Below are 26,631 nucleotides of genomic sequence, written 5' to 3'. Positions count from 1 at the left end.
CAGACAGTAGCAATGACTCACTTTCCCCAAAACCACAACTAGCTAGAACACTCCATTATTTTGGAGAGACGAAGGCTCCTGGCCATTAGTCCGGCTCCAAAACATCCCTGACACATTTTGTACCTTATGCAGAATTGCTGTACCCATACTATTTCTTACATCCTCATCACCAAGACACTGACACAGAACTCACTGCTCACAAAGTCTGTACTGCAAGGCAACCGCATGGCTTGCCACCACTGAGCAAGGTAACCAGACAGACAGGCATAGAAGCAACCAGGAAAAGTGCTTGATGAAAAACAAAAACCAAAGCAAAACATCACTGGAAATTTCTTATTAAACTTCTTATCAGAAGTTTATTTCTTATTAAATTGCTTATTAGACTGATAAATGTCTAGCAATTTGCCAGTTTGTGTGAGCAACCATGCCAAGCATAAGAAAAGATTACATTTCTCTTGTTGCAACTGCATTCTACCCTGCTTGCTGAAGGTGTATTAATTTTACCTCTGAAACACAGCAACTGGCTTCCAAGGTAAATGTAAAGAATGACCAAGTACCAATTGTCTACTTCAAAGATTTTTCTCCTTGCATTCCTACTGACATTGTTACATCAGATATAAGCTTTTGTCCTTGCATTCCTACTAACATTGTTATGTCAGATATAAGTTAATATCTAACGAGGTAGGACAGTGCCATCCATGAAGTATTAGTTTCCTTACTTCCAACAAGTTATGCCCTCCTTCTCTCCCGTGTATCCCTAAAAGCTCACAGACCAAGAAGTTGCACTTCCAGACAAAGAAAACATGTATGCAACTGGGAAAAGACTCAAAAATCAGCCTGTGGTTCAGCACTGGAAAGTGTCCAAGAGTTATAGCGTAAGAAGATTAACTTAGAAAGCAGGGACAGTAGTTCCTCAAAAGAAGAGCCAAGAAGGGAGCCATTATCATCTACTTTTTCCAACAGCACTTGCAGTGAGACTTCAGACCACTAGTAAGAAATCACTACTGGTCTGGCTTCATAGCCCAACTGTTGAGAATCACTGAGCTACCCCCAAGAGCAAAAAGCCCCCCTTGAAGATAGTTACCATGCAGTGATCCACTAGTGACAGGCAAAGGCTCACAGCTTGAGAGCATTGCTATTCTAATATGGAACATGCAAGATGAAGAAATCCTAGTCCTTCACAAATATTTTTTCACAGACTGGAGGCAGTTGCTCTTCAGCTACTGTTGTTCTCTGACTCGTAGGATTAGTTCAGGCTTACAAGCTGTTAAGAAAGCGGAATCCAATATCTACCCTTAGAAGACAGAATGGAAAAGGACTAGATAATCAGATAAAGAAGATGATCTCAACTTTCTTTTAATCCATCTCATCATCCCATAATCACCAGAGAAGGCAAGACTGCCTCGAAACAAAACACTACAGCATGACCTGGCTTGACGGGCAACCCAGCACCTCACAAAACACACTGTGCCCTTCCAGTGTCAAACTGAGATAGGCAAGCATAAGACAAAGAGGTGTTAAGGCAATGATACTTACAGCTCGTTGACAGGCTGTCAACCATATCCAGATCCGCTCTCCGGAAGCTGTGCACATGGCGTGATGAATGCAGCGCTGACTCGATAGCTCTCTCATGGGCGGTCAGGACGATAGCTGAGGGCCGCCCCTTGCTGCTGGGGCTAGAAAGGGATCTCTGCATGAATGCCAGTTTGTCCTTGGTCCTTCTCTTCATGTCGTCCCATCTGTGTTTAATGTCTTTTACAGATCTGGGGACCTGGCTGACTGATGTGATCTGTCTGGCTATGTCTTCCCAGATCTTGTCCCTGTCAGCATGAGACAGACGCACTGTCTGCCTCCCAAACAGCATGGCTTCATTTCGGGTCACCTCAGTGACCAGAATGTCCAGTTCTTCCTTGGAAAACTTGGGCTTCCTCTTTCGTTCAGCCATGTTCCTTGAGTTGAACATCCCACAAAGCACAATTGGGTAAAAGGAAATCAGCACAAAGCATCCCCCTCCATCCAACAACTTGACCAGTGTTGCACTTGGGCAGAGGAGTTTGGAGGGATCGAGCTCCCCCCCACCTGCAACAACCTCAGTTTTCTCTCAATTGTGCCATGAAAAGGTAGCCACTTTGTTTTTAAGAAGCAACTTTCAAGCTTAAAAAAAAACAACAAACAACAACAAAAAACAAATACCAAGCGAGACCAGTATGAAAGAGCCTTCCTAGCTTTACAATTAAAATGAAATCTTACACTTAGCCTGATGCTGTAGCATATGTATGAGGATTTCAGTACTTCCTCATTATAAGTTGCTGCAGATTGTGTACAGGAAAAAAAAAAAAAGCAAGACGACTTCCAATTGAATTCATGAATTAGCTTCTACGGTGACAATGCTTGAAAACAGATTTCTGAGGAAATGTAGAGGTTTGAAACACACCTTACTGTTCTGCCTGGCAGAACATGCAAGACAAACTTACATCACCCTACCTATTAAAACTCACTGAAACTTACAGAGGCTACACTAAATTGGATTTTTTTTTTCCAGGGTAGAGAGATCTTAAGTAGAACCATGGGCAATTACTGTAATTTGTTCTTCTTAAAGAAAAGTCTCTTCTTCAGCAGCGGGTACTGAGCTTCCAACATTTGTCTGCTTCAGAGCAAGCTTTTGTTTTACCAGAAATGGCTGCCATTTCCTATTGTTCTCAAAAGGAATGAGGCCACCCACTTGCTTTTCTTGGCCAGGCTTTGCTGTCATTGCTGCTGACAGGAGCCTGTGCCTAGCTTCTGGTGCTTTAAGAGAACAACGTGTAGCCTAAGTGCATTGAGAAGAAAAAGTAGCCAATCTGAGAATGAGCAATTTAAAACAATTTTTTTTTGGGGGGGGGGTTGGGGGCCCGCCATAGTGGTGGGGGGGCACAGAGGGGGTTGAGCAGTGTTAGTTTTTCCAGCCACAGCCATAGGAAACTTGAAAAACAAACAAACAACAGCAACAACAACAACAACGAAAAAACAACACAAAGTTTTAGTCCTAAATACTACTTTTCATTGGGGGCAGGAAGGGGGAACGAGCAGATCTACTCCCTATGGAAGGAAAATACAGACTGTGTGAATATGCTGTTCTACATATAAACAAAATGGGATTTTTGACAGAGGAGTAAACCACAGCTTGGGCAATGAAAACCTGTGCATAAGTACGCAATGCAGCTCTGGAGAGATCAGGCAGCCATGGACAAGCTGGGCCATGGAGAAATCCTAACACCTGCCTTCGTCTGAATAACAGCAGAGTGAAATAAGAGGTCAAAATGTGCTTTAAAAGGACTGCTTTTAGGTGTCTCCAAACAGTTAAAAGCAAGTATGACTTTTTTTTTTTTTTGTAATGTGAGGTCACCTTTTTCAGTGTTCACTTGATACAATTCTTGGAATTTTAAAAGGAAGAGTTTCAAAAGGATGTCTGTGTCAGCATGGACTTCTAGTTGAGAACACAACAAATTTGAGGTAGAACACTTCAGTGTTAACATAAATCACTCCCAAAAGTTGTTACTACAAACCCAGAAAATTGACATTTAAAAAGGATACCAAAAGGTAACATGGTAGAAACATCTTAATAGTTTGCTCTGAAGCGTCACTGTGAGAGAGAATATCTACCTGCTTCCTCACATGCTTTCTCTTTATGGTCCCAAATTAAATGGAAGCAATGATGCTGTTGTTAGTATTATTGTCATTTTAGGGAAAAAAATTCCCACTAGGATAGCTCAGAACTTCCTTTTCCAAGAAATTACACTTAATCCTAAAATCCTGGCTGAATGTCCTCTCTCACAGTCAGATGTTAGCAACCCCAAAACACTTTCTGAAAAGTTGGGACGAGCCAAAGGCCTCTGCAGTTTTCCCACTCATTCCACACTGGTGATGGCCCTGCTGGAACCTCCTGCCTTTCAGCACTGCCATGGCTCAGCAGAAGTGAAAGGCACACTTCTGGTCTGCAGACTAAGAAAAAAGCTATGGAAAGGCAAAGCAGCTCCTGTCAGCCATCATCCTTGTTTCTCTTTCATGCTGGTACACTTCAGTTTAATGAGTCTTGCTGCTGTGTCCTCAAGCTCAAGCTCAGGACAGAGCTCCATTTTGGTGGAACTTCTTTTATTTAGGGACATAAGGAGCATTAAGGGTAAATGGTAATTAACCAATAACGAGCCAGCGAAGCACTTGGTACACTGATCTTAAGACAAAAATTTTAAAAGAAAAGTTCTCCCAGCTGAACACTGTAAGAAAGGTACAAGACTACGTGAAATACTGAGCAAGGGTATTTTTACTGTGTGATTTATGCCATAACCAGTAAAACTAGGCTTCAACCTGTACTCTCTGCAAGTACCCACAGAACCATTAACACTTCCTGCAGTAGAAACAACCCCCCAGTGACAAGCTGCTCAAGTGAAAAGTGTCCCTTGCTAGAGAAGAGCCTGCAGAACATAATTCACTCTGAAGCTGCTCAGACCCTTCTAATGAGGTTAGGAAATCCGTGCTCTCTCTACCCTGCTGAATCCATGGCTGCTGCCACCAGCACAGCTGCATCGATGGGGAATTTTCGCCCCTTTTTGCTCTTCCCAAACATCAAGCACATTCAGCACAACCTGGGGTAGACTCAGATATTCAGATTTCAGGGCTTCCTCCCGTTTGCTCCAGCAGGACTTTAGTCAAAACTATTTGAGACTATGCAAGTACTGCAATACTGAACTAGCCACACAAAGTTCTGGCCACTTTTAATCATGAATTCAATTAATGTTACCTTCCTAGTGGGAATATTAACCTCCTCCTCCTAAAAAAGCAGACAGTTTTACTGCTTTCTCTCAGTCATCTTTGTCCCTTCATGCACTTCCCCTAACATGCAAGTTATCACCAGAAGCAGTCACTGTTAGCTGCAGGCATCTATGGGGATGTTGAGTGGGTTTTACCAGGCTCCAGAGGCAGCCCAGCAGTAGGCTATAAATTTACAGCTCAACCCAGATCAATCTGAAAGTGCAAGACTGTACAACTAACAAACCAAAAGTGAAGCTGTAAACTACATCAACAGTGGGCACTTGAACACTCCACAAAAACATTAAATAGCTCTACTTCTCTTTGCCTCTAAGAAGCAAGCACGTAATCTCTTCAGAGTGCTGGGAAAAGAAATTTACAGTGATTATATCCTGCAGCACTTCAGAATCCATTGGCACTGCATAGCTTTCTGTCTCTAACACCTAAGAACCTTCTATCAAGAGACCAGTACATGAAGCTCAACAAAATAACTCATGTATAGGCTGGTGGTTTTTGTTCCTGCTGAACACACAGCCAGCGATAATATGTGTAAGTATGCATATGTATACAAAATATTTATTTTTGAAGAGGTCCTGTAAAATCGAGAGAGCAGTTCATTACTTAAGAATCTATTGACCCAAGTCGGTCCTGTTTTGAGCAGGCTAATCTCCAGAGGTCCCTTTCAAGTTCTATTATTCAGTGTAGATCAACATGCAAATGTCTCCATTATAAGGAGAATATAGGAAGATACACAAAACAATGTGTATGGCCTTTTTGTCACTGTGTTTGGAGGAAGAAGGAGACCGAGAGGAAGGCAAAGGACAAAGAGATGAAGAAGTTTTGCACTAACCTTTTCACAGGGGCTGAGGGATAGGATGAATTTGAGCTGTGCCAGAAACCTGAGAACTGAGATAGTCACATGTAAGAATGGAGAGACTATATATACCAAAATCAGCCTGGAAACTCCACACGAGGGACAGCACTCCAACAATTTGTTTAGGCACTACCAGTCGGCAGATGCTTCCTATCCTGCACCTTAGTCTGGGCAAAGTGATACAAATACATGGTGGGAGTGTTTCCTGGATTTTCTTTCTTAGCATCTTTCAGTTTCTGGTCAGATTTATTTATTTATTTATTTAAGTAATATATCCATAAACCAAGTAACAGAACTTCCTCGGAAGCAACCAGGAGCAACAGCTGGTGGTTTGTGTCCAAGAAAGCAACAATTTTGTCTGAGGTTCACCATGATTTGTGGTATTTGGTCATTGAGTCCCCAGAAACAAAATGACAGAGGAAGAGGTTTACACATATCCCTACAGTTCAAAGCCAAAGGAGTTTTGTACAGTAGTAGAAACAGCAGTGCTTTATGCTAGACAAAGGATTACTCTAGCGCCAGTGGCCAGATTAGGAGAACGTGCTCTCAGCATCAGGAGCCTCTTGACTGACTAAAGAGGGAAAGGGCAAGAGGATGTTACCGTTGCCACGCCATCCGCTATGCTTTGTACTCCTTCCTTCCTTCCACTGCCCTGGGTAAACTTAAAACAGCAAACGCTGTGATGTACAAATTGTTCTCAGAGGGAACATGAAAATGGACTCAGGTGTGGCAGTCAAACAACAAAAACAATAGCCAGATCTACAAGAAGAGAGAGGAGTCAGACCAAGCTCCCCTTCCCGTGCCATACACACCTACCCAGAGGGTGAGTAGATCTGCTTTGCAAAGCACTCCATCTGTGAGTGATGGCAAAGAGCATCATCTGAAAAACAAAAAGAGCGCTGTCTACAGCGTCCTGCAAGTACGATTTCTGTGGGTAATCTCTGACACGTAACGTCTTCACACAGGATATTGAGGGCATCTCTATTTGAAAGCTGGTAGTGTACGAAAGCAATGACTTTTGAGGACTGGTATCTTTACATGTACTGCCAGTCAGACTCCAAGTAATACTGCTATTAGAAACATTTTTCAAGAGTTAAAAAAAAGTAAGGTTGTTATAGCCTGTCCTCCGAAGACATACTTCCCTGGAAGAGCTGCAAACACTCCCTTAACCCCCTTACTCTTTTCACAATTTCAACCTCCTTGCTTTTCAAGGCTGTAAAAAAATGGCCCAGATCACACTCATCTTAAGATGTAATGATGGCAAATACATTTTTAAATGAGAACATTCTGTTCTTTGGTGCTGGGACCATGAGTAGTGCCCATATAAATCCAGATATCAAACTGATGTTGGTGGTACTAGAAATAACAGTTAATTATACAGTTTTTGCTTTCCAAGTCTGTTTTCCCCAGTTTCACTGTCATCCAGACCACATAAAGAAGCGATATAAACAAAGCAAAAAAATCTCACAGATTTCTGAAGTTCATTCTTTAACTCATGATACATTTCCCTTTGCCTAACCGTCCCCCATACAGCTGCTTCTTTTTGGAGTGACAACTCCAGTCTCAGCATAGGACTAAGGGTTTCTCATCCACTAGTAAACTGCTGTAATGGCTGGAATACTTAAATAAAAATTAGATTTGCTAAACCTCACAAGCATACCTGTTAGAACAGCTGCTATCGATGTACAGACTCAAATGGAGCAAGAGTTGGTGCAACCAGCTTTCATCAGCTACACTGGTCTTGCATCTACCTGTATTTTGTGCCCATAATGACTGACAATAGAAATTCTCAGGCATCTAGGCCAACGAAGCAGTTAACTTCCACACTAACTTCATCTTATAAGAAAATGCCTTCTTGACAACAGCTGCCTCCAAAATTCAATGCCTGAAAGCAGGATTGGTCCAAATGTGGGACAGGCCACAGTATGCAATGATGTCCCAGTCCAGTGACTCACCACATCTACTAGGACTCTTCGGAGCTTTGCCTCTGCCTCAAGAGGCTGCAGAAGTGACCTACATATGCAGATATTTGAAGCACTGCGTTGTTTTTCAGACGTTTTCTCTTACCGCTGCAGTCAACAAACCAGAGCCAACTGCACTCCTGGTTCAACACTGTTATTTGGGTCCAGCTTTCTCGAATCCCTGGGCCAGCAGAGGGAGCGCAAGCACACTCATGATTCCTGCATTAGGAGCTGCAGCAGCTCACTCCATGTTTCTCATAACACAGCAAAGCTGACACTACCAATGACAGTCACCACAGACAACTGTTTCAAGTGAAACTCAGATCGGGAAAAAAAGCACCTCTTTCAATGTCTGTCAAATAGGAGAGGACAGAACCCCCAAACAGAATAAATTACTTTGGGGATTATGCAAAGCATTTTTCAAATATCTGAACATAAAGAAAGGAGAGGGGAAAAAAAAAAAAAAAAAGAAGAGGAGTGATATCTGCCAGCATTTGTAAGGGTGGATAAACAAACACACTTTCTCTTTATCATTTGTCCTCATTCCAGAAAATAGCCATCCTCTATACACATCCTTGTTTTAGTTCCTGTCATTGAAAGTGACTCGGAAGGAGCTCTCAACACAGCACATGCTGAAAGAGCATACGCAAAATCTCTGTGGAAGTGTCTGTGTTGTTCCAGTTTGTTTTTCTGTCACACAAAACACGGAGTATTTTATGGCCTTTCTCTGGAACACAAAGCCCCAGAAGGGTAGACAGAAGAGAACTGGACTCACCTCATCCAGTTTGCTTTGGTTTCATCTGTCCCATCGATGGATTTGTAGCGGTTGTTCTTGTCAACTATCTGCAGAACAGAATAGATGCAGCATGTAAACTGGCTGGTTCTGACAGGAGGAAGTCTTCAACTTTCAGATCTGCTTCACTTCCAGCCTCAGTTCAGATCATGAAACAATGCCATGAACCTAAACTTGCCCAATTCTGTAGACTGCTGCACTGGATATTTGCGTGAAGCGACTCTGACCTAAGAAATTTCTTCCCATTACAAGCATCTGTAATACGGCATTATGGATGCAGCTGACAAAATGGTTAAATCCCCAGATACAAAAGATTAACCTCTCCTACAGGGCAGAGCTGACATACACATTTATTTTTACAAGAGTGTGAGCAGCATTTCATACTAGAAGCTCTCATTTTTTTCCCACCTAGAATTCAAGTCCCACATCTTATTTCCAACAATAATTAGTACCTGTTGATGTCTCTATCTCTAGAGATATCTGTGATATCTCAACCTCACAGGCTAACAGAATTCTGTAATACTAGTATCATCAAAAAGATAATATTTGGTGCATTTGGATCAGTTCCTGATGGATTGGGAGAGCTGCATCTATTCTTTCCTGGCCCCTTGGGCCTTGTTCAAGCTGAATGGGAAGGATGCTGGAGGCTCAAGGGAGCGCCCTGCAATCTCCAGATATGGTCTTTCTTCTCAAAGTGATGATCAGAATGGAGGCTGTACTGGATGAAGCTAAGACTGAGTGGGGATGGAAGAACATGCAAGAGGGAGAGAAGACACAAGCTCTGCTTTATACAGCTGGTGTCATGACATCTAGTGTCATGACATCTGACTTCCTTTTGCTTATCTGTACCCTGAAGTCAATAATCACTATGGCAGGTTGATCTTTGCCTATTACCCACATGGATCAGCATAAGAGCTTCAGGGAAGGAGAAAGAGATGGCTAAGTTCTGGCTCCATGAGCCACTAAGCGCCAGTTCTGGGCTCAAAAGTCATTTCTATAGGGAGACAACTCACTCACCAGCCACGAGAAGAATCCTGCGGACTTGTCCTGGCTAGAGATCTGCCCCTCGTACGGCCCGAAGATATGACCTTTGGGGATCACCTCATTCATGCAGCGCACGTCGTTCTCCCCACTGGGCTCTTTCACCACCTCTATGCCAGGCGGGATGGTCAGTGCTGCCCGGTCAGGGATGCCAACAGGCACTGGCGTGTCAGAGACGAACACAGGGGGACCGTGGTTGGGGCACTCATCCACAAAGTACTCCTGGCAGGACTCGCAGACTGTGGGAGGGAGGGGAGCAGGGGTTAGGGCAGGTAGATATGACACCCACTCTGGCTCATACAACACACGGTGCTGAGGTCAGCTCACCTCACCTTCCCATTCTATCCCCAGCTCAGCCAAGGCAGGTAGAGCTGTAATCCCCGTCACCACATAGACTTGCCACTTGTTTCATCACATGCCTCTCAGCAACTGCTCTGCCCCAGCTCAAACCTGTCCATCCCAAACCTGTGTGCTTTAACAGGAAAACGTCTCTCTCTCTCTCCTCACGCAAGCACCAATAGTGAATGCTGATTTACCACTGATGGCTCCATGTACAGTGAAACCCACTCACTGTCTGCAAAGTCACAGCAGGGAGGCTTGCTGATCACACACCAGAGGGGAAGGAAAACCAATGTCCCTGAAGAGAAATACCCTCATGCTATGTCCTTCATCCTGCTTTGGAGATAGGAGATGGCACTCCTAATCAAATGTGTCTACTTCAGAGAGCAGGCACATCTATCCCTGGCTTTTTCCTTTCCTGCTTCCTACTCCAAGACAACAGGCTGCCAATTAGGGAAGCCTGAACTCTATACAAACAGAGGTACTACTGTTTTCTCACTAACAGTACACTTACACCAGAAATCCACTTGCTGGAAACTCTTGGTCATGATCAAATCCCGTTTCCCTTTCAGTTTCTTGGGCTCCACATCCATGGACTGTGGATCGGGCCTTCCAGAGCTGAGGAGAAAAACAATAGAAAGACAACTTTAACCTACTAAAACCCGGGAAGCCAAACAGAGAAACAGAAAAAATGAGTCCATGGGGGCTGAGCAACTCAGTCCTCATACCTGCAGCAGAGAAATGATTCAAATTGTAACCCAAGCTAGCAAAAGACAGTATTTGAGATGCCTTATGACTAAAGCCTACAAAAGTTTGTGGCTTCAGCTAGAACATCTGCATGCATAACATGCAGCTGGCCTGCCCACCCACTTGATAATATACAGAAGAGATTCCCACCAGCAGAAAGGCTGCTTTGCTCTACTAAAGCCCCAGAACGTGTTGGCCAAAGGCAAGGCATGGCTCTCCACACAAGCCAGCACCACAAGGCTGGATGTGAACTAGAGCATGCAGCAGACATGTGCCTAGCACATGAGGGGGTGACCATTCCTGCCATACACCTCAAGGGAGATCTCACTAGTGAGAGTTTTAACAACTTTGTGAGGTTCAAGTATACCCCAAGGGGAAGAAGAAGAAAAAGGGGAGAGTGTATTTGACTAAAACTCAGCTGCTTACCAAGGGTGTCCATACTCCTGGTCCTGGTGCGGAGAGCAGGCCTCTGTTTTTATTGTCACCATTTCTCCTAAGGAAGCCTGGGTCTGGTTCAAACAGTCCTTCAAGTTTTCACTCATGTTCTGAAAAAAAGGAAGGAAGGGAGGAGAAAAGTGAGTGGCCAGGAAATCACGACCTTCCCCCTTCAGACGAGGATCCAACCAGCAGACCTCCCCACAGCAATAAGAACAGCCATCAGGACAATGCCAAGGCATCTTCACACACGCATAGGTGTAAACTCCTTCCTGCCGTGAGAAGGATGCAGCAGTTCAGTTGCAGGTCAGGTGAAGAATGTGAAACACCGCAGAGCAACCTGAGGCACAGGGAATGCAAAGTATGCTCTACAGAAAATGTTACACATGGAATTTAAGACTTATGGATAGGTTGTGTTACTGAAATACCGAGCATGATTATTTCAGAGCAAGTCTTTGCAGCCTGACTGCCAAGAAAGAGGAATGCAAATGGCGGTGCGAACCAGGCCCTGTCTACAAATCTAACATATGCCAGTCCTGTTTTGTGAACAGAGCAAGTTATCACATCTGAAGATGGAGCTTTCTGTGTGCTCTGGACATCTCTGACAGACAGGTAGCCTACCACAGCCTTCCTATCCCTTGCAATGAATAAAGGTGAGTGATCACCATTACCCTTGTAGAACACAGGCTGCTGTAGCAAAAATGCTTTTCCCTTAGCTCTCCGCAAAAGCCAGGAACCATTAAGGCAGAAAGCTTCAAACTGCTAACCTCCCACAGTTCTTGCTACAGGGTGCTGCTGAAGAGAAAATATTGATGCAGAAAGTGATAATAATTCAGAATTAGTTTAGCTAAGATTTTTTTGCAGGGCCAGTACAAATCAAAGCATCATATCTCGAGAGAAGGAATAAGGCTGAGTGAGAGCTGCTTGTCTCTTCATTCCATTCATCTTAAGATCTCCTCCAAACCACATAAACTGGCTGTTCTGAGGCCTGATACCAAACTGAACAGCTTTGCAGCAGCTCCCCAGAAGTCCCCATGACCACCTTTTTCCCCTTTTGCTGCAGCAGGAGAGAAAGGAGAGGCTGCAGCAGATGAGCTGCCAACTCCTGTCAAGAAAGCCAGTGGAAGTCATTATGACTTGACTCTGGATACTTTTAAAAGTTATGTTAATGGGCCACAAGTCTTTGAAGACAGGAATTCTCTTATGCTGCACACGCTTGTGGAGGACTGAGCACTGTAGAAATCTGGTCTGCACTTGAACACTGTTTACAAGAAGAAGGAAGTCTACTCCCAGCCTTTGCAGCCCTTCTTTGTGCTAGGGGAATAAATGATTAATTTTTCCAGCTCGACTTCTCACATGCCAACCTGCAGGCTGAAAGACCTTTATCACATGTGTATCAAGGAAGCACCAGTTAACATTCATACAGCATTCTGAAAGCAACGCCTCAAGGAAAGTGCAAGCAGATAGATGCAAACATGCACACTTTTAAGAGGACGTCACATAACATGGACAACACAAGATATGTTTTCTTTTCAAATTACTATACACAGTCAGAAGAAAAGTGGTGGGGCTGCCTCAGCATTTCAGCAGAGTGAGCCCCTAATCTGCACTCTCCAGAGCAAGAATAAAGCCTTTTGATCCTGTCTCTACTGGAGGCTACTGGCTTTTCTCTAGGAGAAGCAACAGTCTTCCTGAGAAATCTGCAGAAAAGCAGCTCAGGAGGAAAAAAGCAGCAGCTGCATGTATGTGTGTGGGTGCTGCTTAAAGAACAGAAAGAAATGGATGCTGCCCCATAGCTGGTAGCTGTGGGGCCTGTGCTGGCACAGGAGAGGCGGATGCTGGCAGTGGTGCAGACAATCTGCAGAGAATGCTGTCGGAATAAAAGCTTGGAGGACAGGGCATCTGGAACTTAAATGCCCACAAAGCCCAAGGCTCTTTAGTAGGAAGAGCTGCAGACATATGTCCCTGTGAACAGACAATGGCTTCCTCTTCCTCGAGGGATTCCTGCTTTATGAAGCAAGAGGGATGCCAGGACTGTGCAGGCTGACCTCCTGTGCAGCACAGGCTGGGGCACTTCCTGGAGTCAATTCCTGGTTCAATTACAGCATACCTCCAAGATGAGCAGGGGGAAATTTTTTTATTTTTTTAATCCAGTGTTGGTTTTATAAATGGAGGTTCCCATCCCACTGTATAGCATAGTTCCCAGCCCTTCATTCTTATGGTCCTCCCTGAACTCACTACAACTTATCAGCTACATTCCTGACAGCCGTGTTCCTGCACAGGCTGAAGCAGTGCCTTGCGCTGAGACACCACTCTCCCTGCTCAAGATTTACACTTTTGTGTCCAAGTCGCATATTTACTTTCTAACCATGCCCAGCTGGAATTTTATGTCTGACAAAACACCTCACTGCTCTAAGGGTCCTTGATCCTGCAAAGCTGCCAGGCGGCCATCCCTGCTCCCCACTTTTCTGGGTATCCCGCTGGTTCACCTAGCCTGCTGTTTTCTTACCCAGTAAACGTAAGATCCCAAGCCTGTTGTTAGCTTGTTTGTTTTCATCATTTGTGATTCTCTCAGACCTTGTGTTGACCACAGAGATCATAAAAATTAACTTCATGCTGTTCTCCAGGACACTGATAAACTTGTTGATTAACACTGAGTCAAAAAAATGAATCCCAGCAGACACTGATAGAGATACATCCAGACAAGCACGGTTCTCTTCTTGTTGCCACCCTGCAACCTTTCATTTGGTCATGTTTTCACTCACCAAGAGTAACATGTTGGATCATTCTAGCTGCTTATTCCAACAACCTGTGCTACAATTTCTATGCACTAAAGGCTTAAGGCATACCAACATGTTTACCTTTATTGAACAAAGCCACAGCAAATTTAACCAAAAATCACACTACGTTTGAAAATACCTATTTTCCAAAAATCTGTACAGATGGATCATTACAATTGATGTCCCCTTTAACCAAACCAAATCCCTACCATTAATACATAGTTTTACAGGTGCCTCACCCCAACAACAGGAAGCCTACATCAGATAGAAGGTAACCTAATATCCCAGTTTGGCCAGAGTAAACTTGTTATTAGCTTACTTATTTATGACTTCATCGCTAGCACAGAACAGTTTTTTTTTTAAGTCTAACTCATTATGAACATATTTTTAAAAGTGTTTTTAGTATTTATGGCCCACAAAGAACTAACTGCTCAGACAGCACTTTAACATCCCTTAATTCAGGCTTGCCAAAACAGCTAAGTTAAAAATGTTCTTCTTTAGTAGCTGTTTAGTTATTTCCCAAGCTACTGTTACAACAGAGAGCATTGCACTGCTGCTGTAACTGGCTGAGTTAATTGGATAATACCAGTCCTCGAGGGAAGAAATATTCCCCATTTCTCCAGTTCCAGGTGCGTGTAGATGACCCCGCACTTAGGACTCTTCTAGTTTTGGATGCATGTAAAGCTGCTGTTAATTTCTCTTAATTTTACTGCCCACTGTTTCTTCTTGCTTGCCATTTTCCACACCTGCAAGATTCTAAGTCACACTCCACACATTTCACATCCTTCCTTCACTTCATTATTTTTATACCTAAAGATGAAGATCCTCTGGAGATTTCAGATAACAGAGAAGCAGCATGTAAGCACAAGCAGGGCTGGCTGCTTTAGTTAGCTGCCAAAGGCATTCTCAGGACACACACATTCCTGTAGCCACCAAGACAGTCCTCCTGAGGCCAGCGTGCACACAGCCTATTGCAATCTCCCAGCAGCACGTTAGGGAGGTCAGTCCTTAGCTCAGAGGGATGCTGTGAAGATCCAGGTGTTCTTTGCACACAGCAGCTCCTCTGGACAAGAAAGGCAGTCATGGTAGGAGGCACAACATCCCTCAGGGAGACCCAGGACACCAACACAGCTGCTGCAAATCCCAACAGGCACAGATAGTGCCACACAGTGTCTCCCATTCTCATTACAAAGTAGGCAAGAACCTGTAACGTTATTACACAACACCCCTAAAGACGTCCTGTGGCATTATCATCTCCCCAACAATAAAGGAAACAGAAAACACCAGAATATCTGAGATGTTAAATGCGTGAAAAAAAGAAAAAAATCCAAATGGGTTCTGGCATGAACAAACCTGTGAATTCCTGCCCTCAAGAATGCCGCCTTTATCACTGCCCCTCTTGCAGTTATTAGTTAACAGCCACAGACTCTTATCTGCCTGGATCAGGCTCCAAAACAGAGCTTTAATTTTACATTTTACTGGCATGTTTCCCAGATTTGGACATTCTTGTATGTGAAATAGCCATATAGGAATCCATCCCCTCCTCACTATTCAGCTCATTCCTTCTATTTCTTACTGCTGGCCTTCTAGAGGTCATTGCCTCTTCTTTTAACATCTTGCACAGCTTGTATAGTATTTTAAAGCGCAGGCCCGTGCATTAAGATGGACTTTAATTCATACTCTTTTTCTCCAGTTGCATATTATTACCAGAAATAGTAATCCAGAACACTCAGCTACTGACGAGTGAAGGCGAGGAATGAAGCACCGCATTCAGGGCTGAGATGCCCCCCAGCAGCTACCAACAACCTTGGGAGACTGTTTTCCTCAAGATGTACACACTTACCAAGGTCGTTGGCCATGGCCAACCATTACAGGCCACTTAACGAAGTATCAGCTGGCCACACAGCCCATAGCACAGCCAACATAGACCTCAAGAGACCCCACTGAGTAAGACTGAGAAGCAAACTGTTCTGAAGAGGACCCTCCACAGTGAGCCTGACCCCGCACTACAATGCCTTGGCTTAATACCCCTCTGCCAAAGTACGATGCTCCTATGGGTGAAGCTGCCCTGTGGCACGGCAGAGCAGTGCCCCAACATATCCTAACATAGTAACACACTGGTGGCCTGCCTCCTGCAAGGCCATCTGGTGAGCACTGGGCTCTTTCCTAACAGCTGCAAAGCAGGGCTGAATGCAGCCTCCTGCGGTGGGATGCAAGCTAGGGCACTCACACATTCAAACTTCACCAATACAAATTACAGGGCACAGGTGACTCTGGATTTGAGCAGTGTGGCCTACAAACAGGACATGGCTTAATTGCTGCCAATTACACCACTACAGTCAGTAGCCATGAATTCAGCAAAAGCATAAGACATTTTCATTCAGTTTTAAATTGTCAAAACACTGAGTAAGATCAGGACTACAATATAACTGAAAGCACCACCAATTTTGTTAAGAGTTTTCTGAAGAAGTTTTGAGAACATCCTTTAAAACCACAGGACTTGAACCTGTTTTACAGAAGGGAGTGAGTTGTCAAGTTTCAATGACCGGCTCAACACCAGCAACTGTGATAACAGCATTTGGGTGCTGTGACATTGACTTCCCAGTGCCATTCCCACTGCAGGGAGCCAGGAGGCATGGAAATTGTGCATCTCCTACTTTCATTTTAAGTAGACACAAGACATTTTCTTACTCTTGCCTTTCTGTGGTTTATTGACAAAACACACCATCAAAACCTATCACCATCTACCTCAGAGAGACCTACTTTAGAGGAGGAAGGCAGAAAAGATCTTCTGAACTAATCCCTGAATTAGTCTAAATTAGTTTGTCTTATTGAAATCATGGTGACTTCTAGTCAAGGTGGAAAACACACTGCTGAATTTACAGGATTTGACATCAAACTCTATATTCCAGCCAGCCCAGAGCATTTGCCCTTTGCTGACCTAAGAGTGTGAAGCATTATGGATCAACAGAAGGTTCTGCAAACTGGATGATTTGGTGCAACTTCTATACGTCAAGTGTTGAGTAAGAATATATCTGCACAGCAGGATGCTGATAAAGTGAAGTTCCCATGCAAACCAAGCCTCTGAAACAGTGCAGAGTGCTGTGGAGCAAAGACAGCTGCTCACTGTAACTGGAAGAACTTGCAAGAGACTTGTGGTTTTTAAAAGATATTGAAAACAATTCTCTTAAACTGGAAACTTCTCATTTTCGGTATTTGGATCTCAGAACAGATCTCCCAGATTTGTAATTTAAGGGCAGAAGAGAGAATTAGGTCAACCTGACTGATCCCTTGCAAATCACATGTGATTTGCGGAATCAAACTCTCCAACCCACATGAGGTTGTAAGAGCAGATACGTTTTTATTTCAGCGCTGCGCCACACACTGGGAACAAGGGGGATCGCTCCTCCTAGCTTGCACACCAGAAAGTGGGATCTCGATACATTTATAAGCCAAGTCCATACATATTCAGCAGTATTTCCCAAGACCTATTGACATATTCATTACTTACTGTCCCTCCCCCTGGTGCATGTGCAGTAGCTTCCTCTGGTGGCCATCGGACAAAGGCTCGATGTCTTCCTCCTCACCTGGTGGTCATCCCTGGATGAAGTCAGTAGTCTTCCTTGCCATGTCCCTTCAACCTTTGTCTCAATTTTGAGCTCTTCTCCCACCCTGCGTGCCTCTGCAATTTCTTATCCTGTTTGTTCCCCTTTCCATTGTTCTCTCATTGGCCCCATTCTGCTGACTTGAGAAGGCTTCCTTTTGGGAATGTGTTTGGGCTAGCAAAAGTTAAACTAAGCAATTCCTTCTGAGTTAGCAAAAGTTAAACTAATCAGTGCTATTTGCAAATTTCTTTTGAGTTAACAAAACCAAGTGTTGTTATGGACCCCTTACATCTTGTATTCTTCAGTTTACTATCTCACATGCCCTTACCTTTAGCCTATAAAGCCTATACAAAATCTCTGAGGCTAGCAAGAAAGGGGAAGAGGAGCCAAGAGAATTTCATTTCAATTGCTAATTGCTGTCGCTGACAAGTTATGCATGAATCTCTTCAGTTTTGGGCACCAGTCAGCAGTTATTTTAAAGTGCCCTGCAACCTTGTGGAACTGACTGAAGCACTGAGCATAACGAGAGGCTGCTTTAAGCAAAGGGAGAGAATTACTTTTGGAGTTAGTGGCTGTAAGAAACCTCACCATCTTTGGTCAGGATTGCCAGTTGCACTTGTTTGCCTTTGGCTTCCTCAACAAAAATACACACCTACATACACGAAGTTAAACAGGAAGAAAAATCCAGTAGTAAAACAAGATGCCTTTCCACCAGCATTTTTCTCCCCAAGGGCAGAACAAGAACTCCATCAAGTGACAGTCAAAAGTGTTGTTCCTTAAGGCGCTACTCAAAGGTGTTCAGATGGCGACAGTGGTGTTGAACAAAAACATACAGAACTGAGCCCTGGATATATCTCCCTTCAGTACCTTTGCAGCTTTCCAGCACAGTTGATCTTCTGTGTCACTGTTCCAATTTGCCCTACATTATTTTTAAGATGCTGGCATCAGAAAGCCACACTGATGTAAGGCTGAATCTGAAATAAACATGAAGACTGCAGACATAAAACTTTCTCCTTGACCCTACTCATTATTACATCCCTGCCAGCATGTCCACACTCACTGCAGTCTTTTTCTGCTAGAACCTGGTACAGAAAGCTTCAGAGAGCTGCCTGTCCATTCTGACCCCTATGTCTTGTAAGTGACAGTTTCACAGATTATGCTCAGGTCACCCTCTCCAAGTTCATAAAACCATTCTCATACAGAAAAGTGGAGTTAGCTCAGCAGGTCCACCTACCAAAACTAATAGCATAGCTGTTCTGTTCCCATAAATAGTTCCAGATCACCACATTTCAGCTACACATTTCACCAATGGTGAGTCACACTTTCTTCTACATCACGGAATAGGTGTCAAACAGAACTAGCTTTTCTCTTGTCCTCACTTGAAAGGAAGGGTCATCAAGCCTACTTCTTTAAAAATGCAGGCACTGCATATCGTATTGCAAAGACTCTTGTGTAATGATCAAACTCTAGCTTAAAATAGCTCAATTATATGCTCCCCTCATCTAACAGGGCAATGCCAGAGACTTGATCGTTCAGAGGTGAAAAACTACTTGTACACTCATCTTAATCCGCTGCTGATTTATTTGTGCGCTAATACTGTCCTTTAGCTCAGAGCATCCTTCACCCTCCTCACTGTTTATACCACCACTTCAGTTTACGTATTGGAGGCCGACTCCCTATCAGTCACTACCTTTAGCTCCTAAGCCACTTGTATTTCACTGGTTTACTCCAACATTAGATATTAATTGAGTTCTCATGCACTGAATTAACTGTCTTATATCAAATCTAAGTATATCACATCCACATAACTTTCTTTAAATCAACAGTAAGCTTCACAAAGAACAAAATACTGTTTGAGAAATATAAGACACCTTCCATAACAATGAGTGTCAAGCACTAATCACTCCACATTTACCCAGCTCTGATGCCATGCCACCCAAGCCATCATTTCCTTGCCCATCCGCACAGCCATTTTCAGGACTGTCCCACCAAACCACCCTTCCAGCCTCTTGGACTTTCTGCAATATGTGAAGAGAGATGAAAAAATGAACATCAACAAGCTCCAGATACTCTCTCATTAATCTAATGCTTATTTTGCTTCAGAGGAACATGCTCAGATGATCTTCTACTATTCTCACTGGTGGAAAGACAGAAAGTCTGAAGCGAGGCCACAGCTCTATGCTGGGAGAGGGAACAGACCCTTACAAGAGGTCCATCAACATTCCACGAGGAACGCAGAAGAAAACTAAGCCACCCTGCCAGGCCCTGCCAGCCTGGGGCCCCGCTGCAGGCCAGCCGCTCCAGCCAGCCTCTGCCCTACATGGGCCGGCCACGCTGGTGCTTCAATACATTTAACACTGGTGGAGGTAAAAAGGGAAAGGGAAGGGAAGGTGTGGGGGTGGGCAGGAAGCAAACCCCAGACACTGCTTTCTAAATAGCAGATGTGGCTATTCTGGCTAGCATACTTCCACTTTAATTTCTAACCCACAGAGATGGGAAATGATTCATGAAAAATCAACAGGATAAAATTAGCTGGAAGGCAGAAAGATAATTCGTGCAACCCAACCGTCATAGACTGAAGTGCCAGCAGTACCAGCGCTGCCCGGCATTTCAGCCTCCGGTGCCCTTCAGTGACTGGCATCAGGCCAGCAACCAGCCTCACATACATTTCCTTAGAGTCTAAATTATCCCCTCCGTAGAGCTATGCACCTCACAATCACACAGACTTTCACCCAACACTTCTAGAGAAGCTCAAGGGTTTAATTTTTCCTCTGCTACCTGTGGTACTCTGTCTTCTTCTCCTACTGGTGAATGTTTTATGGTGATGGATGGGACAGAAGGGCAGCACAGAAAGGCTTGCACACACGTGGCTAAGCAATGCACGAAATTCAAACCGCCCAAGTCCAAAAGTTCAGCGTGCTTCACCAGAGTGCCCTTTCCCTGCACAAAGCCAGAAACAGACACAGCAGCGACTCCAAGAACAGTTCTGTCTCCATACACATTACTGATTTTTGAGAAACTACTCCTAAATTTTGTCACAGGAAAGCACAAACCACAATTCCATCCTTGATATGGCCACGTGACATTGGTTTTTTTGAGCAGCTGGCATTGCCTACAAAACACACCCTCAGTTCATTGCCCTGAAGGCAGGTAGGCCCCAGGGCTTCCAGGGTGGCCCCTTCCCAGCATCCCAACTCGAGGCTTCAGGAACCAAGTATCAAAGCCTTGACAGCAGAGCATATTGACCCCTCCATGCAAGTGGTCCTGATGCAACATCAACACAAAAAACTTGGTATCGTTTGTCCAGTTGGTGCCTGTTCATTTCTGTTGAATGACATTACACAATAGCTCCTGTGTCTCTCACTGGAGTTTCAAACCACCTGAGCTACAGGACACAGCAAGTGGTTCCTTTCTTCCAATAGGTTCTACCTTCCTCTTCCCATACCCCCAAGTTATGTGGGTGAAAAACAAGAAAGTAGGAGTAAATCATATTTTCAGCTGGTCCTAAAATTCAAACAAACTAGCTCACTCCTTGAAAAGCACTAAGGAACACAGCAGGGAAAATGAGAACAAACCAACTGTTCTACAAAGGCAGGGAAAGCAAAAGCAAGAGCCATATTTATTTCTTCTCATTTGTACCCTCTTGCAGACTATTAGGGAGATAAGATCTTGCAGCACAACAGACATTATTCAGGGCTGGTAAATCTGTCTGCAGGTTAGGGGCTCATATTTCGCGGCTTGGACGAGCACTGGCCGAGCATGGGTCACCCCGACCCCTTTCCTTGGTGCAGGCAGCAGTCCAGATACTCCCAGTGTCAGACCTGCCAAGAAATCAGATATCCGTGTGCTGAATTCACCACCACCATCACTTGATCCGCACATTCCCTTCCATACAGAGAGGGGTGTTCAGACCCCACATATCCTAATGCAGCAAAAAACTTTCCAGCAGCAACCAAGCACCTCTGGTCCATCCCTTCAACACCCCCTCATCAAGTGCGTCTTCAACATAAAGGTGTTGGGTTGCACTGAAACAGCTAATCTTTACGCCGTGGGCATTTGTAAAACGCTACTTTAGTGGAAGCACACAAGAACTCATTCAGTTCCAGGCCAAGAAGAAAAGCGAGCACACTGCAGTGACTTCGTGCATGCAAGTCAGGGAGACTACAAAAATTCATTGACTATCCCAAGAGAGATCAAGGGCAACATTTCAACACCTGACTGCAGAATGAGACTTGGTTAAAGAGAAACAGAACTGACAGCTAAGTCCATCAGACCTGAGGAGCACGTTAGCCTCTGATTTAGTTGGTGCTAGCTCTCAACACATCTAGAAGATGCATGCAGTAAGCGGATCCACCTTTCTGGAGGTGCTGTCATTGCAATGGCAATGCAGTGCTGGCTGGCAAGGTTCTGTTGCACCCATCACCCAGTCCTACTCTACTCGGCTTAGAGGATATTTGTTGAGGAACAGAGCAACTTATCCATATGCTGTACATATGAAACTTTTCTGTTCAATCATAAAGGGAATTAAAAAAAATAATAAAATCAGTAACTAAGAAGTTTCTATTCTTCAGAAGCTGATTGATTTTGTTATGGGCTCAGAAAATGCAAAAACAAACACTGCATGCCTAGACAAGTACACGACAACTCAAGAATATATTTTACTATTCACAAAAGTTTGTCATCAGTACTGGTTTTCCCTTCAGACAGTTTCCAAGTGTTTTCATTAATTTCCACTAAATGGATGAAAAGACTGGACTCTGCAAACTGTGGCATGTTTAACATCTGCTTTAGTCTCCCCAAACAATAAGTCTCCAGTTTAAGGAAAACAGCAGATCACATGAAGTACTCTCTAGCAGTTCTGGAAGGAAAAAACACAGGAACAAAAACCTACCAAAGACCCTGAAGTACAGTGATAGGGGGATGTCAACGGGGATACCAACGGTTATCTGAATGAAAGGTGTCAAGAGCATTGTGCTAGGAGGGAAAAGGTAACCCCAAGCAAAATCAGGATGCTTTTCAGGGATGATGGCACATACAAGCCATCTGCTCAGCTTTCTAGCTGTAGGACTGCATTTAAATCCACTCAACTTATTACTATATAGTTTATACAACACATTTTCAAAATAAAGCTTCATTGTACTGAGAGGGAAAGCACTGGACAACATTTCAAGCCTGGAAATAGCTGATGTCCCTGACTAACGCCAGCTCCAATTACTGGCCTTCAACGTGATACATATTAAAACAGAGGTCACTGGGTGCCAGCACACACTGCATGCCCACAGCACTCCAACTCGCACTCATGAAGATTGGGCAGGGCTCACCTGGGACCTGCATGCACATGTGCTCCTGGAGCAAGGTAGGATGCTGCTGGCAGGGTAGAGGAGCTCAGCCTTGTCACAGATGCTTATTTTTGTCCCTCCACTGGTAAACCCTTCCCGCAGCACCATGGGACCTGTTTCTGACAGAGGCACCAAAATTTGGTAATCCTTTCTCCATCAGCCTCAGCCCAAGACACCTATGTCTTTTCTAAAATTGATCCTCCATACTAACATTGCACCAGCCTTTATTCCTTCACCAGTAACTGCAATTATCATGCAAGTTCCTAGAATGTATTTCTCAGGAGTAATGCAAAATCGCAAAACAACTACCAATACGTGAGACACGATGAGCTTTGTCCACTAACAAACTAGATTTTCAGTGCAATTGACAGATGTAAAACTACCTTGGCTGAAAAGCCAAAGCCTAAGGAGGAGAGAAGGAAGGGGCAGAAAAATGAAACTGTTCGTCAGTGTGCTCAAACAGGATGACTTCGCTTATAATATCCTTCTGATGGGCCCCTTATTGATGGCTGTTTGTGACTGAGGGATTGTGCTGAAATGCTGCTCTGCAGTATGCATTACCGATCCCTCTCTGGAGGCTGCCAGTTCCTGCAGATTACAGCTTAAACCTTAAATTATAGGTAGAATGTTTTTACCTTCTGACTGCAGAGAAGCTGTTCTGGGCATGAAAGGCTGAAGCACTTCCTCCCTGTGCTATGGACAGAGGAGCCCTTTGAACAACAGCTCCTGGGGATGTGGGCTTTCCCTCTCACAAGCACAGCATTGACCAGGAAATATAATGGCAAAGGCTTAAAAGCCATCTGACTTTGTGAAATACTGCAGAAGTCAGAGAAATGACAGGAGGGACTCCTCAAGAAGCCCCAGGCCTCACTCAGCAGTGGCACGTGCTGCTCCTTGTGGCCCCTTGCCACCTGTGTGGCCCTGCCTCACCGCAGCGCTGGGGCCAGAGGGACCCGTGCTCTGAGAGCTCCATGATGCAGTAAGGACACACATCTGGCCTACCCAGGTGTGGGCCGAAAAGAAGCCAGTTGCCTCCGCATCTCTTAGAATGCCAGATTTTGGCTTTCTTATGAAAACCTGTTTTTCGTAGATCACAGATACACATTCTCAAGGCTAAGGAAGTGTCAGAAATATCCACCAGCCCTCACACCACAGGGAACAAGTCACTGCCTCTCCGTTATTCAGCCTTTAATCCCCAGGCCAAACTCTAGCAGCCTCTCTCTTCATTCTAGACGTCAGTGTTATTACTTGGTTATCAACCAAAAACCCCAATAATTTTGTCTTTGGAACAACGTTTAGTTTCTTCATGCAAACCTTCACACCAATGCCAACACCACACCAGCAACAGCCACTTCAAAGATGCAGTTCTGATGCCACGAACTGGAGGCATGCTCCAGTGGCCAAGGAAGAACAAGTTATTCCTACCAGCAACTGGCAAAGCTCACAATGAGAAGGAATTCCCCATAAGCTGGCTTATTAAAGTGCTACGCTTTGCACTTGGTGTGCCAGGTTGAACTCCAGCATCTCCTGCTGCTACCTCAAATCCCCTGCCTGTGAGACCAGCCAGCCCCAGCCTGCTTGGCCAGCACAGCCCATCTGCAGCAAGACGGGCTGCCTTGATGCAGTATCTCTGATTGATTGCAGCATTCCCTGCAAGGAGCAGACACACACCATCCCAGAACTTCCTCTCCGATTACAATCTGTACTCAAAAATAAGAATGCGCTGCCCGCATCAGGGATGCACTTCTATTGTCGGGTTTATACACAATGCATCAGAAAGCTTAAATAGTCATTTCCCTTTCCACTTTCGTTGCTTATAGAACTTGCCATTGCACAAGGGGAAATTTAGGGGTTTGAAACTTGGCCCAGGTGGCCTCACTGGGAACTGAGTCCCAGTAGCAGCACACAGGGGCTGCTCAGCACACAGTGCCTGGAGCTATGCCTTGCTACCTACAGCACAGAAAGCAATGCCCAAACTGGCCTGCCTGCTCTGTATTTCCTGGTGCTACAGAAAGACATTAATTGTGGGGAAGAGGAAGCAGTGCCAAGCCAACAGCTTTGCCCACGGGCACCAGCAAGGCTGTGTGTACACAGCTGGGGATCTGCAAGGGGGAGCAGAGCTAGAATCCCCTCTGGGACACGCAGTGAATGGAGACACGGATTTCCTTGTGGCTCCAAACATTGGGTGCTTCTGGAGTGTTTGTGGAGAAGCCAAAAACACGTATCAACTGAAAAAGAGAGGAAGCAGCGCCTGAAACATTGGCACGGCTCAGACCAGGTGAAGTTTTTCATGCAACTAAATACACTAGTTGAGGCGAGCAGCACTATGACAACTTTTCCACTTCCCACCGCGCAGGATCCAGGCAAAGAGGCGCAGCGTTAAAGGCAGGGCAGACAGATTTTCCACAAACGCTGAACGCAGCAAGGGTGTGTGGCAAGTTGACCGCAAGCAGCTCTCCCGCGCCCGACGTAAACGAGCGGGGCTGGAAACGATCCTCCAACTTCCAGCCCTGCCCCGCGCCGTGAAGAAGTTCCAGCCCCACCCGCGGGGCGCTCCGCCCGACCCAGCCGGGCCCCGGCTCCCGCGCCCCCGGGGAGAGCCCCGCGCCGCCCCGCCCCCGCCGTCCATTGGCCGCAGGCTCCGTCACTCGTGGGCCCCGCTGCCCACCGCGCGGGGGGGGCGGGCGCAGCCGCCGCCGCGGTGCGGGCGGGAGCGGCGCGGCGGGGAGCGGCAGGGCCGGGCCGGACGCGTCCCGCCGGGGGAGGGCGAAGGGGAGAGGGGCGCCACCCGACCGCGGGGCGCCGCGAGCACCCCCGTCCCGCAGCCCTCCGGCGCGACCCCCGGGCGGTGCCCTCGTGCCGCCCGGCCCCCTCGTCGCCTCCCTCCTCCCCCCCGCCCTCCCCCGCCCGCTCTCCGCAGCCATTTTCGTGGCCACCTTGGCTACCAGCGGGGCTGACTCACCTCAGCGCTGCGGGCGCGGGGGGCCCCGCCTCGGCGTCCGGGGACCCGCTCCGCCCGGGGAGGCCCGGCTGACTGCGCCCTGCCCCCCCGCCGCCCCGCCGGCCCCGCTCGCTAGTCGCAGGCGAGGACGGGTCCCGGGGCCGGGCCGGGCTCGGCGGAGGCGGCGGCGGCTCCCTCCCTCCCGGCCGTGACCACCATCTTATTAGCACAGGAAATGACATGGAGAACGGAAGAGAGGGGCGTTCGGGGGCCGAGCCCGGGGACCCCCCGAACCGGGGGGAGGCGCCGCCGGCCCGCCCGGCCCGGCCCGCTGGGGCTACCCGGGGCCGCCGCGCTCCCGCCTTCCTGCAACTGCCCGCCCGGTGCTGGCGCCCGCGGGGAAGCGGGAGGAGGGAGGGAAAAAAACCCAACAACAACAACAACAGAAAAACAACCGCCACAAAACCCGCACAAAGCAGAAAAACAACACCAGCGAAATCCAAACCGCCCCCGGTTCCCACCTCCTGCTCCGGAGACTGCGAGTTCCGCGCGGAGCCGGCGGCGATCTGTGGCCGCCCCGGGCGGGCAGTGGCTCGGGGGGGCTTTTAAAGGACTGAAGCGGCTCCCGGGCAGGGCTCGGGGGGAGCCCGCGGCTCATGGGCTCGGCCCGGCCCGGCTCGGATGGGCTGCCCCGCGTTGGCCCCGCGCCGCCCTCCCGCAGCGGCCACCGCTAGCACCTGCCGCCGGGCCGGGCTGTGGAGCCGCGGGGAGCCGAGCCCCGGGCTGCTCCGCCGGCCCCGGCGCGACTCGGAACGGCCCCCGGCGGGCGGTGGGTGCCCCCGCGCCCCAGTGTCGTCTCGTCCTGCGGGGTACGCGAGGTTCTGTGCTCGCAGAGCTTCGCTGCTTTCAGCCCACCGCCCCGTAAAGCGGCCCATCAGACTGCGATGCCACGACGAGCACTACCCCGAGCTCTGCCCCCAACTCTGCCATG

At 46.4% G+C, this 26,631-nt stretch overlaps 1 protein-coding gene across 4 annotated transcripts in view; it reads right to left on the bottom strand.

Annotated features, from left to right (window-relative positions):
• Window positions 1-26,223, bottom strand: part of PRDM11 (PR/SET domain 11) — a 40,777-nt gene extending 14,554 nt beyond the window's left edge. For 2 of the 4 annotated variants that reach the window (XM_042895301.1, XM_042895318.1), the window contains exons 1-5: window positions 25,662-25,714; window positions 10,967-11,085; window positions 10,308-10,411; window positions 9,431-9,693; window positions 8,396-8,463 (exon numbers count right to left, since the gene is read on the bottom strand). In XM_042895301.1, the coding sequence (XP_042751235.1) occupies window positions 8,396-8,463; window positions 9,431-9,693; window positions 10,308-10,411; window positions 10,967-11,082 (551 nt within the window). In that variant the 5' untranslated portion in view covers window positions 11,083-11,085; window positions 25,662-25,714. Of the gene's footprint in view, window positions 1-1,536; window positions 1,950-8,395; window positions 8,464-9,430; window positions 9,694-10,307; window positions 10,412-10,966; window positions 11,086-25,661; window positions 25,715-26,161 lie in introns of those variants that run through there. The other 2 variants (XM_042895325.1, XM_042895309.1) reach the window with 2 other exon arrangements.
• Between the last annotated feature and the right edge of the window lie 408 nt (window positions 26,224-26,631).

The sequence above is a fragment of the Lagopus leucura genome, unplaced genomic scaffold, assembly GCF_019238085.1.
Source record: "Lagopus leucura isolate 7727_CA_CO unplaced genomic scaffold, USGS_WTPT01 Super-Scaffold_1, whole genome shotgun sequence".
Lineage (NCBI taxonomy): Eukaryota > Metazoa > Chordata > Aves > Galliformes > Phasianidae > Lagopus > Lagopus leucura.
This window is presented reverse-complemented; position numbering and strand designations above follow the sequence as displayed.